This window comes from Dufourea novaeangliae, unplaced genomic scaffold (genome assembly GCF_001272555.1).
Source record: "Dufourea novaeangliae isolate 0120121106 unplaced genomic scaffold, ASM127255v1 scaffold232, whole genome shotgun sequence".
NCBI classification, from domain to species: domain Eukaryota; kingdom Metazoa; phylum Arthropoda; class Insecta; order Hymenoptera; family Halictidae; genus Dufourea; species Dufourea novaeangliae.
In genome coordinates, this window is record NW_015374105.1 from 74,231 (window position 1) to 88,417 (window position 14,187).

General features: G+C 32.8%; 3 protein-coding genes across 3 annotated transcripts; all 3 read right to left on the minus strand.

Annotated features, from left to right (window-relative positions):
• Positions 1–3,205: 3,205 nt before the first annotated feature.
• Positions 3,206–7,566, minus strand: LOC107190813 (graves disease carrier protein homolog). The gene is made up of 7 exons (XM_015579697.1): positions 7,482–7,566; positions 7,220–7,312; positions 7,010–7,143; positions 6,215–6,400; positions 3,699–3,855; positions 3,456–3,597; positions 3,206–3,395 (listed from the first exon to the last, which is right to left on the minus strand). The coding sequence occupies exons 1-7, from the start codon at positions 7,564–7,566 to the stop codon at positions 3,221–3,223; spliced, it is 972 nt and encodes a 323-aa protein (XP_015435183.1). The 3' UTR covers positions 3,206–3,220.
• A 1,727-nt stretch (positions 7,567–9,293) lies between these two features.
• Positions 9,294–10,762, minus strand: LOC107190828 (39S ribosomal protein L15, mitochondrial). The gene is made up of 5 exons (XM_015579711.1): positions 10,540–10,762; positions 10,320–10,474; positions 9,964–10,129; positions 9,713–9,872; positions 9,294–9,632 (listed from the first exon to the last, which is right to left on the minus strand). Exons 1-5 carry the CDS (start codon positions 10,639–10,641, stop codon positions 9,331–9,333), a joined length of 885 nt encoding a protein of 294 aa, XP_015435197.1. The 5' UTR covers positions 10,642–10,762; the 3' UTR covers positions 9,294–9,330.
• A 1,123-nt stretch (positions 10,763–11,885) lies between these two features.
• On the minus strand, positions 11,886–12,933 carry LOC107190815. The gene is given in 3 exon segments (XM_015579698.1): positions 11,886–11,889; positions 12,000–12,328; positions 12,586–12,933. Coding segments are annotated over 3 exon segments (681 nt in total).
• Between the last annotated feature and the right edge of the window lie 1,254 nt (positions 12,934–14,187).

Sequence of the window (14,187 nt, forward strand, 5' to 3'; positions counted from 1 at the left end):
TGTTATAACAGAAGCAAACCAGTTAATTAGAGGTGAACCTTTCATAAATATCAGTAATAGACCTTAGAACTTGTATAGCTGATTTGGTATTCGCTCTATTTATTCTCTCTCTTCTTTAAACAATTCATATGATGAATAAAATTTAATACCACAGATAAACTTACTAGCTATTAGTTTCGATACAAGACTTTGTATGTTAATTATTTTTCAGTTATGATAAAGTTTTATTTAAAATAATGTGACACTGACTTTGAATCGGGGACACTTTATTCGATTGTAAGAACCATACATTATACATTTTTCCGTTCTAATCCGATTTCGGCAATGCACGCCAGACTTTGGATTGTATGTACTATATGCAGGTTTTTACAAAATATTCGTACTTTTGAATTAAAATGAACTAAAGGAGACATGCTTTTATTGGAAGCTAATGGATTGATTACCAATGCACATGCATAAACTCAATTTAGAACATGAAATCTCAAAACACGTTTGTTGTGTATGTAAATTTGAGATTAAACAATCGGTTTCTACCTGTATATAATTATTGTGTATAAGATGCGTATTACATTTTGTATATATCAATTTCGGATAACATCTTTTATGATATTTTTTACAATACTTTGTGGTAGACAAAAAATGCTTCGAACAATTGTGGATTATGTGTGTGTTTGGTTGTTAACTTTTACATGCTTCCTCGTTTTTAGATTTCGGATATCGTGGAAACATTAAATTACAAATATTGAACGGACTTGCAAGGTCTGTGTTCATACAGATACTGCTGAAGCAAGGAAAACAATATGCCATGAACTGATATTATATCGTCTCATTATAAACAAAGCTAGAGAAATAAAGAGATGTTATCATATTTAGAAAGTTTTACATCATTTTTACATTGAATTTCAGTAACGCAAAGCATGGGCAGAATTAATCAGTAATCGTAGGACTAACACAAAAGAATAATTACTTATGTGCATGCAAAAAAGTTTTAAATGAGTTATAAGAATAGCTGATTTTTTACGAATAGAATTGTATTTATGAATTATACAATACTAAAAATGTAAAAGCATATACCAAAAAAAAACATTCATTAACAAACAGTATCTACTTTATGTGCACCTAATAAAAACCTATATCTTGCAAAAACTTTATGTTCTGAATATATCAGAGAATAAACGATTTTAAATGAAGTATTTCATTGAAATTAAAAAAATTTATTCTAAATAAATAGTTCTATCGGTATTTTTTTTATGAATGCAGAACTTATTTCAAGATGGGTCTTCAGGCAATTCAGTTACTTTGATTTTGATAATTATCACAATCCTATATATAACAATTTTTATACCGTGTCTCACATACATATCTGCTATATGACCACATGCAATTGTTGTCTTGTTTATGTCATTCGTTTATGCATCAGCGACTATTTTTATTATCTTTTGAACTTTTTTGAAACTTTTATGAAACAATGTTTATTTGCCCGTATAAAGAGATATTTTTGCACAATATATAATTTTTTCAGAATTTTTAAGTAATTATTTTACTAGGAATCCTCAAAATATCAACACTGTTCAACACGTAAAATATCTCATAACCGTTAATAGGTGGTTTTGATAGACAAATCATTTTTTCCCAATACGTCCAGTTTTTGAATAAATCAATTTTTTTTTAAAGTGCATATTTTCAACTTTGGATGTCTGTTGGCTCTTACAATAATAGTTATACAGTTGCTTTTGACATGAAATAATTCTTTGAACTCTCCGGAACAAAATGATGTCAATTTTATATTATAGAGATTTAAATACGTATAAATAATCATCAAAATGAAGAAGATACCGAAAACTCATCAATTTTTGCTGATATTCTAAATTTGTTTCCAAAACTAAGGGTCTAGGATAAAATCTAACCATAGCATGCGGTAGAACAGACCATTTTAGTAAGGAAGGTGTGAAGGAAAGTTACAAAATCTGCTTAATTTTCAATAGAGAAGCGAAATACATAGTTCAGCAAAACACTTAATTACGGCGGTTGCCTTGTCTGCCACTCTAGTATAACGTGTAACGAAAGCGCTAAACCGCGCACAAGCAAAGCGACTGCCGTCATTTAGTACCATCGCCGTCATTACCACGTGTTTTGCTGAACTATTTCGCCTCTCTATTGAAAACAAAACAGATTTTGTAACTTTCCTTGATACCGTCTTTAGGAGAAAGATTTTTGAAACAACTTGAAGAATATCAGCAAAAATTGATGCGTTTTCGGTGTCCTTTTCACTTTGACCATTATTTAAACATATTTAGATGTATATGATATAATAACGATTTACGTCATTTTGCTCGGGAGAACCCAGAGAATTATTTCGTGTTGAAAGTAACTGAATAACTATTACTGTAAAAACACAACACACCACCAAAATTGGAAATTTGCAATTTTTTAAGAATTGATTTTTTCAAAAACTGGACGTGATGAGAAATAACGGTTTGCCAATTCGTATTCAGTTAATGAAGATCTACTAGAAACGCCTATTAACCGTTATGAGGTAGGAAAAAAAATACAATTTGTTGAACAGTGTAACACGATGGTCATAAAAAAGGACATCCCTCCTCTTTTTATGATCCTCAAAATAATTTATTCATCTCAGTATTCTTAATTAATAAGAAATCGTTTGAAAAATATTTTATTTACAGATTTCTCCCCTATATACACCTACATTTGCACCATCTCTACTACAATTATTATTAACACACATTCCTATCGAACACCCGCGCCAGAAATATATTCTTTCTTACATATTAAATTAATAATTATTAATAAAAATATACAATTATATTACAAGTATCACATTTCTGCCTTTAGTGGTTAAATAACGACAACATTGTTGTATATGCAATACATTTTCTAAAACATATCTTCGTTTAAACATATGTAAATTATGACTGAACTCAGTACCTTTCTGTTTAAATATCATTTTGACTGTACTACTGAAATATCTGGTAACGAATTAGTGATACAAGAAATGATTGGTTCATCATAATTGAGATTGTACGTCTTAGCGACTATTATTATTGAATGTTAGAAAATTGATTAAATATTGAATTTTTTATGTATCGTAAAATAAACTCACAACAATATTCGTCACGTATGGATAATCATTTTAAAAAAATAATTACATATTTCTATTATAATTTGTGTATCAAAAATAGTTGTACGAATGTAAAGGAAATTACAGTTTTACTCCGGTGTCTAAGTTGAGAATTTGTTTCATGACTTCATATGTTGTAAAACTAACTGACACCATAGGAACAGCGCGCAAATAATTGATGCTCATCCCACGATAAAGACCTTTTACAATACCGTTTTCTAGGTATATCATTCTTATAGTATGTAACATACTAACACTAAAAAAGAATCACAATGCTGTCAGTTTACATAAATAATTAGTTACTAGATATATTTACCTATACTTATATGTAGTAGGATTCATCATAGCCAATTGCATACGTCTCCTAGTTACATCTAAAGGATAAGAAAAAGTTTGAGCAACTGCACCCGCTATACCTCCGCACAATAACCTTGCTGGTATAGTTAAACTTAATCCACCTGTAATAAAGTCAAGATTTTAATCATATTTTAAATCAAGAATATTTTACCAAAAAATCGAATAGTATGTTATTACGATAGAAATTTTATGTATACCATACCCGTATTTTTATCACACTTTTTAGAAAGATGGTTTGGAGCATATTTCATGCATAAGTATTTAAGTCGTTCGAATGAATAAAAGGAAAACCCAGCATATGGTATCATGCCTAAAATAGTTGGCAAAAATCCCTTGTACAATGCTCGAATACCACCTTCCTGCAATATTCAACAACAAATTTAAAAAAAAAAGACTGCTTTACATTTCGATGTTTACAAATTATTCGAAATACGTTTTTTTTTTTTTTTGAAAAGAATATATGTATGCTAATGAGAACCGAGAATACATTAACCTTACTGATACAATCTGAACTTATCTAACACTTTTTATTTTTAATAAGAAACGTTCAAACTCTAAAATGTTTGCATTTCGTATGTTATCAACACTTTGAGTGCAACGTCACTCATACAGATATGGATATAGCGAGATATACATACATAGATATCCTCCAGAAAGGGCACTTAAGTTTCTTTAATTCATACGTTACATTATAAATACATACGTTAAAATATAAACGTACCGAATAAAAACCGTAAAACTTTATTTCTGCAGTACGCTGAATATATTAAATGTAGCAATAAGTGGTCCACCATATTGTAACAAAATCATCACTTATTTTTGAGAAAATCAGAAGCACGTGTTAGTTCAGTGATATTTTACCTCATTCTACAGTGTTTGCCATCGTTTTGAGAGGAGAAAAGGGTAGAAGGACGTTTTAAATTTAAACTGTATTATCAATTTATGAAAAAAAAAAAATAATATATTTAAAACAAAATTATTAAAAACTACTTTAATGAATGATAATTTACAACCTTGAATGTTAATGTGTGTTTTTCTGTTTTCCTGTATATCCTGAAAATTATAATAGATAATTCTGCACACGTGTTCTCCAGTGACTTGAAAAGCAAGCCTAGCCCTAATGGTATGTATTTAATGAGTGTGTTGTATATAATACCAGCAACAATTCCAGCGAAAAATTTATCTATTTATATGCATGTGCCCTGAAAACCAGTTGTATTTAAGTTTGAAGCAAATTTTTATCGAAAAAACCATAACCATCTGTTTCTGCATTTGACTTGAGTTTTGCAGGCAAAGTCTGCTAACAAAATGGTAAAGCGAATTGGCAACAAATCTTGCAACACTTAGGTCAATTTATAACCTAGGCTATATTGCAAGACTTGTTGCTAATCTGCAGCCAATCTCCGTTCAAATTGTTGATAGCAAATGTTGCATCAAACTCGTAGCCATGTTGAGTACGTAACATTAGAACAGGCATTAGACAAAATTTGGCTTTGGAGGTTCGGCTGACTGGGTGTTTCTCAAGTAAACTTCCTAAATACTGATAAAAAATAAATGTAACTTAATTTGTTTATAGTTACTATGCATTTATCTTATGTTCTATAAAAGTTAGAAAAAGTTTTGAAAAGTGTATTTTAAAGTTGAAGATTCAAGGAATCCAGTAATATTTTTTCCTGATTGATCCATATGTGGGAACAGTGTCAAATCGGCATTTCAATGTTTAACATTAATTATAACTATATTTATTACCAATAACCACAATGTTGTGCATATACTTGAAAACAACATTCCTTCAGCTTTATAATGAGCGTTAAATCAGAGCCCTATGTTGAAAAAAAAACCAAAATATTACGGTTGAAGCGATGTCGTGTCGGCAATTTCCCGTGCGTTTTGACGTTCGTATACGACGAACGCGTGCGACATCGGACTACCGAATCGGTAGTACCGATACGCGTACGCGTGCAGTATAACCGCTCCCATTGATTTAGAGGCGTTTGATTCGGTCGTGTGTACGGCACGAGCGCTCGAGCGCGCTAACCCATACCTAGTTTAGTTTAGAACGTGATCACTCGGGAGAGAAAAATGTCGCTATTTTTCTCCAAGGCCCAGCCTTGAATTTTTCTCTATCGAGAGTCTATCCTAACCCATACCTAACAGAGACCCATCACTAGCTCTATACGGACGACGGACTAGTCGTCCGAATACGCGTTCAGTGCAACCGTGACGTTAACCTTCAAGACAGTGCTGTCCACTTTGGCTCTCGGGAGGGGCCACTCACACACCTGCTTGCCCTTCTTATGTGTCTCCTACCGTGTGCTCCAAAGAAACAAAGAAGCTCACTCTTGTCTCTGTTACTCCATGGTAACGGCAGACGGTGGTGGGGGATGGCTATTGGCTCAGAGCCAAGTTGGATAGCACTGCTTTAGGGGTTGTTTCACCCTGAAGAACCGAAATTCAGCAAAAACGGAAAGTTGCTTTCATTGAAGACCGCTACAAGCCTGTGGAGTTTAAAATAATCGGAATTTTCGGTGTACCGAAGTCTCCTTGTTAATGATAATAACGCACTGTCGATCTTTGGGCCCCGCAGTAATCATGCTCAAAATTGTGCTTGGCACTCAAAGTGTTAATATTGTTCATGACAATAATGTTAATGTATATATTAAGTATCGCTTAACTTTCTGATTAACATTTATTACAATGAAGATCAATGAGAATTACCTCTTTAACAATTGTAATACCCGCATGCAAAATTCCTGTGTACACGTGTTCCCCAGTGACTTGAAAAGCAAGCCTGGCTCTAATGGTATCTAGTGGATATGTTAATGTGACTGCTGTAACACCAGCAGCAGACCCAGCGAAAAATTTATGTATATGCGTGTATTTTCCAAATAAGCCTCCTAAATACTGATAAGAAATAAATGTAATTAATTTGCTTATTGTTTTATGCGTTTATCAGCTTTTTTTGTACCTTACATTAAATGTGTGCAAAAGTAATGACCATTGCTTATGCATTGGTGTTGAATTTCTATTTACTTTTATTGATGGGAGAATTCATCTTTTGTTGCAAACGTGACAAAAAATTATAGGAAATGAAAGGAACTATTTCAAGTAATGGATGCTGACATAATTATTCAATATTAATAAATATTTTTGACGGTACAAGTGTCAGAACTTTTGCACAGACCACATATCTTAACACTTAGCCAACCAACTAAGGGTACCTCCCAATCGGGAATATGAATTCTTATATGCTTTACAAATACATTTTTGTATTTGCATATTCATGCACACATAAAGTCACAAATGTATATGCTTAGGGCACAACACTATATGCTTAGGGCTCACCTTTAACTTATGAACATGTCATTTTTATATTAATAACACTTACTTTTCTCTGGTGAACCACTTTACTCAAAACAAACTATTTAATATACTATTTGATATACTATTAATATACTATTTAATTACTTTGAACTATTTGAATATACTAGTAAAAGAGTAATTGCTAATTACCTTTTTATACAATTCAAATGTGGTAAATTGTGTTGCAGCATATGGAAAGATTCTAATCATTTGAGCAGAGTTTCCCTTGTAGAGTGCCAAAAATTGCTCACGGTGGATGACCTCTCTCAGTCCAGAAATAACACCTAAAACAATAAATTAGTACAAGAATTTATATTGTGTACAATTTTCGATCTGTTTATTCAATAGTATAGTTCTTACCCAAATGTTTATAGTGTTCATTGTGAGCTTGTAATAATATTTTTATCCTATCTAATGGAGCTACTGTTGTTTTTGAACACATACCAGCTACTCCTGTAAAATACATACCTTAATTGTTACCTTTAATTATTGTTAATATACGCAAATATTCCTTAAAGAAAACCTGGGGAATCTCACTCGTGAGGATTGACAGTAAATAGTTAATGTAATATACTGAAATAAATGAAAGAGCTTTTAACATAAAAAAAAAATATTAATTCACCGCCAGCGACTAGGCTTTTTAACGTAAATCCATAATTGTTTTCAGATTTGACACGAATTGCCGCTTTCGAATCGTTGACAGACATCATGTATGTTAAAATCGAAGTAGCCGTACGAAGCACCTGTCACGGAAGAACGATGAACACAGACTGTCGCACTTCGCACCAATCGCACCGTGTAGCCAAGACCCTTGGTAACGAGGTCATCGACTTTGACTTAGGTTTCTATTCGTGTCAGTCTGGCAGATATTCAGGTTATGTTCACCATAAACATCAACTTTCACGCGAGATTATATACGAGATATTGGTTAAGAATCGGTAATCTTATCCAAATGAAAACTCAACATATTGCACCAATAAATAATATTTATTCCGTACATTTCATTTTAATAATATTGAAACTATTTATTTATATACAGACATATAATTAAATACATTACATGTATCTAAATATATACGTGATATGTTTGGTAAAAAGAAATTAAAGTGCAAAAAACTCGATTTTGATTTTTTTATAGGCAAAAATATCCTAATAATCAGTTGTGTACGAATGTAGTTTCGAGCAATTGCCAGCAAATAATGACAAAAATTGTCTAAAAAAACCATAGCCATCTATTTCCGCATTTGCAGGCAACGCCAGCTGAGAAAATGGAAAATCACATTGGCAGCAGGTCTTGTAACCCAGACCTGTGTCAAATTGGGGGCAAAAATGGAACAGAGTCTGCGCGTGCTAATTTGCTGCCAATGTGCGCTCAAGTTGTTGATAGCAAATCTTGCATCGAACTTCTAGCAATCACTTTATAACAAGCATTGGACAAAATTTGGCTCGACTGACTGGGATTTTTCGGATTTCATGCATTTATTAAATGTATATAATACACTAAATGGTAAAATTGTATAGAAGTTTGAATCTTCTTTTTATTTTATAATGATACTCTCAATGTACTTCTATTTATCTTATTTGATTGTAAAATAGTTTTTACAGAATTATTTATTAAATTGATAACAAAATAAAAACTTCATTTTTTTGTTTTATTATTTTTGCATATTTATATACAATATAAATGCACAAAGTAGTCTATTTAATGTTAAGTATGATATAAATTTCATGTATATTATTAATATATGTATATATACATAGTAGTCTCCGTTTAACCTCTTGCCGTACGAATTACTTTGATACCGCATGGGCCATAGTGAGGGACAAAGTCATGTTTGGCCCGAATTCCGTTCCATGAGTCTCACTATCATTATACGATAAATGGTTAATAAATGCATTTTTTCCCGCTTAATTGACGCGGAGTTATCCCCATTAGTTCCTAAAATTGCTTCCAGGGAACGAGCGTCTACGTTATCAGTGTTACACATCGTAAAACAACTATTCGAGCCTTTCTCTTCATTTCATTCACACACAATGTTTCTTCGGCCTAAGGTCTGATCCAAGATTTTCGTGAAGGGCAAGGAAGATCCACAATTTTTGTGATGGTGAGCAGGGCGCAGTTCAGGACAATAAACAGAGGCACTTTTCCCTTGAGAGGGGGAGGGTTCTCTGAATCCGGCACTGCTCCCGCCCGTCTCCTACACGCTCCAGAAGTGGGCTAACTAAAGAGAGATAACGGCCGGCAATTTCTAAAACAATTACCTCTCTCAATAACTGTTGCAACGCGGACCTAAACCTGCGTCAATTAGACAGGTAGTACTATATGCTTTTGTGAAGTTCTAATCATAATAACCAAATATATAATATTTATCTAGCAACAAATTTGCTGGATAACTTTGTTCAGTTTTGTATACGATTTTCAATCAACAAAGTATTTATTTTTATTTATATAATGCTCTACAAAAAGTAATTTAACTCAAATAAAATTCTTTAAGATATTCAGCTTTAGGCTTAAGAATTGCTTTATCCTGAAGACTCACAACCCAACCAGGTGCAAGACCATAAAACAATTGTCTAGGATCCTTGCGCTGGGTAAGCATTTCATACTGTGAATCGTCTTCAACCTTTGGTAATACATAACCATATTTTTGAGATAAAATTAATCGTTCTTGAGAAATCTCCTCGGGATTTGCTAAGTATCCTCTTGTTGCTGAACTAGAATAGTACTCTAAACAATCTGTTGGTGGTAGCAGTCTACGAGGTATAGGTTCTCCTATGTAATTAATAATATTATAAGTAAAACAGTGTAAAGTATTGTTTAACATTTGTCTGAAAATTAAGTAAAGGACATACCTCTGTTAAAAAACTTATTTGTATTTTGCATTGCGAGTAAACAATGGGGATCATAATATGCTGTAGTTATAGTACCACCACTTCTTTCAATTGCAGCAATTACAGGTTCACTGGCCCATTGAACTTCTATGTTTATTTTAGCTTGAAATTCGTCAGCTCCCTCAAAAAAGATTTTGGGCAGATCATCAGAATTGCTATTCATATATTAACTTAAATATAGTTTCTGAATGAGATAAAGGAAAATCAAGTACCTCATCTGTAAGGTGAACACCTGCATGTTTATGTTCTACTATAATCTTATATAATCCTGTGTTGATCAAAGATACAAGATCTATAGGCTTGGATGAATCTATTCTGTTTGTATCAATGTATAACTGTAGATCGCGTAACGATAAAGGTGGATATTGTCTTCTCAAACTATAATACATAACGAAACATTTGAGTATTAATATGCTGCAGTGAACATTCTGTTCAAGTTGAAAGAGATTAATGCATTCTCTACGAATTACATAATTTATTTTTATTTGTTATACCTATTTTGGACATGTAAATAACAAATCACCATTATATACAACAATTAACAATTGATTACATGACTTCAACTTACTGGTGCCCTTGATAATATGGTTCACGACCAAATCTCAGATAAAACGGAGTATTTCCAGTCTCATATCCAAGACGCATAAAATTTTGCCTCTGCTTAGAGCCTTTGTTACCTGCTCCATGTTTATCTCCACCGTGTTGCCCTCGACCGCGTTTTGGCTGCAAGAAATACGTGATACTATGTACATGATATTAATATATGATAAAGTTAAAATAACACTTGCAGGTTTCCTTGAACCGGGATTGTCTCGAAGGTTAGATAAAGTAAGTCTTGGTAATGTTCGCATCATTGACAGTGCCAGGTCTTTTCCATATTTTCCAGCCATTATTTCCGAAATACAGTCACTTCGTTTGAAACTTCGTATACTTTTTTACGATAATAACTTCTTGATTTGTTCATTAACCGTTATGCCATTCCCATCTGTCCGCATCTCAGGAAATATAACCTTCATGACGAAACCACGGATTACTATGGCTGCGTTCAGAAGACACAACCGTTGCGCACCCGTTGAGTGATTTTACTAGAGTTGACTCTGAACGCTACACCCTATTGGGTGAACGGTAGCCAATCTAGTGAAATCACTCAACGGTTGCGCAACGGCACAGCCGACTCTAGTACTAGCCGTGCTGAACAACGTGGCAACACCGGTCATAGCGGATTCGGGAGTCCTATTTTCACCTATTTTCAAGAATAGAGTTTTGTGTTCAGTGTTATAATTAACGTTATTTTTTACATAAAATCATACTAATATATAGTATTTTTGATTAATTATGCATAAGGAATACATAAATATTATAACTATAGTAAGTAGAAGTAATATAGATGTATACTAATATTTATAAATGTGGTTATATTTTGTGGACACTCTGAATAGTTTGGTGTTGTGATGCATTATATTTGAAATATTTACAGTGGTTTCAAGAAAATATAAGTGTGAAGCATGAGAAAACCATCTTTGAACCAAATTGAAGCATTTAAAAATTAATAAAGGTATGTGTAAGTATAAGTTAATAAAAACCTGAAATAGACAAAATTATTTGTACGATACCAAACAGGTGAAGGGACATGTGGAAAAGAGGTTAGGATAATTCGCTATTGAAAGAAAGAATTATGCAGTTAATTATGAACTCGTGTTAGAGAACAGTTTATTATTTACAGTTTTCACATAATCATTTAATAAAATATTCGAAAAAATTGACAATTTTAACAAAATACTGTGGTAACTTTGACCACAAATGCGTGTATCTGAAAATGCTAAATAATGTACATCTAATTGCATACCAATATATGTTAATTTACATAAAATATGTTTATGAATTTTAGATTGCAAAAATTGAGATTCCAAATTGCCGTCATATATTATGGCTTCTATTATTGCATACATATGAATAAATAAGGTTATCACTTCTTCAGTGGAAACAGAAAGGCCTCCTCTTTGTAAGTGATCAACATATACATCGCCTACAGTTTTACCTTTATCCTATCACAATTAATAATCGACATATATTGCAATTTAATTTTTTAGCAACAGAATGGGACCCATAACCAGAAATGTAAATTTTAATGGAATCATCTACAACACAATTGGACAAGCAATTGTATGCAGCTGACGATTGGCAATATAACGAAAAAGCCATAATAATGGTGCAAGAGCTGTATCTATTTTTTTTATTTTTTATTTGCCTTATTTCATCTCTTACTACTTCAAGATTTTGGGTATAAGCACATTCAATTGATTCTGCAATAATATATGCCTTATTAAGTGCTTCTAGAGATTTCTCAAGGTATTTTTCAATAAGACATATATCAGTGGTAGAATGTGGACTCTGTAATACTTTATATCTACTTAATAAATTTTCAAGTTGAGACCACCTAGATAATTTCTTATCAATAGGCAGTACCCACTTTCAATCATTGAATCAAAATTCATTGCTTTCTTGAAAAACTTGTAATTTTATGTTGTCACTAATCACAATCTGTGTATTTAGAGTCAAAAAGTCAGAATTATCATTACATACAAGCATGCAAAAATAAATTTTTGTAAAAATATATGTAAAAATTTCCAAAAAGGTGATAGTTTCTATTAAATAAATGTGCTACACACAAACAATGGATATGTAGAGTTAATATAAATATAAATAAATAAAACTTACCTGGATTATTGCACTGGTTATCACATTTGGGGGATTATAATAATCTAAACATATGAATTAGTAAATTCTTAGACTAAATTTTGATTCCTTTCAATGATTTTTTGATCATGTTCTACAGGATCTTTTCTTGGTGGTAGCACATGTTTTACAAGGTAAGAAGGGAAATTGGGGAAAATGGATGATACTGCATTCGCTATAAGTCTTGGACATCTCAACAAAACATTCTCCAGTACACCATTGGGTGATAGAATACCTTGGTACCTTTGAATAACACTTTCTGCAAAATGCAGACTGCAAACGACAGAATATTTTATTGGTGTCCAATTTTTACGAGGAATAGTAGCCATCTATTTTTGCCGCAATTCCTCATCTTTGGGGAAGAAAAACATAGATATATAATTACTATCTTTTAAAATACTATCATAATTTCCCTTAGAATTGGGAACACAGCAACGCCGTGGCATTATTAACCCTTTCGCTACGGCAATGCGCTCCGTCGGACTCGGCGACTCCCCCCAAGTGTCTTCTACCTCTGTCCGTCCGTGTGCGCTCTGCTTCGGGTGTCTCGGCAAAAGTCCTACGTCACACGTTTACGACGCGACGGTCGAGTGGCCCGAGCCAGGTAAAAAATCCCAAACAACCTAAAGTTTACGTCCTAAACGCCGAGAGCTGTATGAATTTTCTAACGCCCTCATCACGAGGACTCCTTCCAAAACCCCGTTCGAATCCCGATGCGACGATTTTACTTTTTATTTTTAATTATTGTATAATTTCATTTTGTAATATCTCAGAAAAATAAAAACTTCGAAGATATTGATTTAAGAAGCATTTTAAAAAAATAGGAGATGTATTTTTTCCTGCTTAATATTTAAATTTTATATTACACAAATACATATTCTCTTATATATATACAAATTATTCTTACAATTAGATGTTACCTTTATTCTAACCATTGCAGTACATACATATGAAAACATTGGAAGAAAAATCCACTACATTAATATGTTACGTACAGTAAAATGAAAGCTTGGAAGATATTAATTTGAGAAGCATTTTCAAAATTAGATTTTTTTGTTAAGTTGGTCCACGCATATGCATTTTTTTAGATTTGATGTCGGTGAGCATGTATAATATGCATGGAAATACAACACATCGTCTTTTCTTTTTGTCCTCTAAATAATATCATAAGTGTTCCGTCCTCAATATGGACTTTCTTTATTCACCGTATATTAATTTTTTTGGGCAGCTAAAATGCTTCTTTCAAAATCTGGGAAATTCCTAACAACCCCTTTTGAAATAATCAGACAATAATGTATTCGGCGCGCGTATAATTGCACCTAATTCAAAGTCCCTTTACGTTAATATGGTTTCTAGGAATTGAATACCGTCCTACTTTCCGGTAATAAAGACATTTCCCAATTACGTGTTACAATGAGCCACCGTATAGTCTCGTTATTGCCTCCATTTACGATAGGGTTGCCCGCGTTTCGAGCGTTTTGGTCAGATACGTCTCACCCTAAGTATATACGCGCTTCATGGTCATATTCGGTTGAATCAGTATTTCGCTTTGAATAAGTGATTCGATTTTACAAGCACGTTTGAATTATCCCGCCAAAATGGCCGCCGTCACGCGCATCTCCTTATAAGCAGTGACACCATTGATTAGACGAATTTGGTATAGAAGTCAATATGGCGTTAAACTAACCTGTAAAATACGC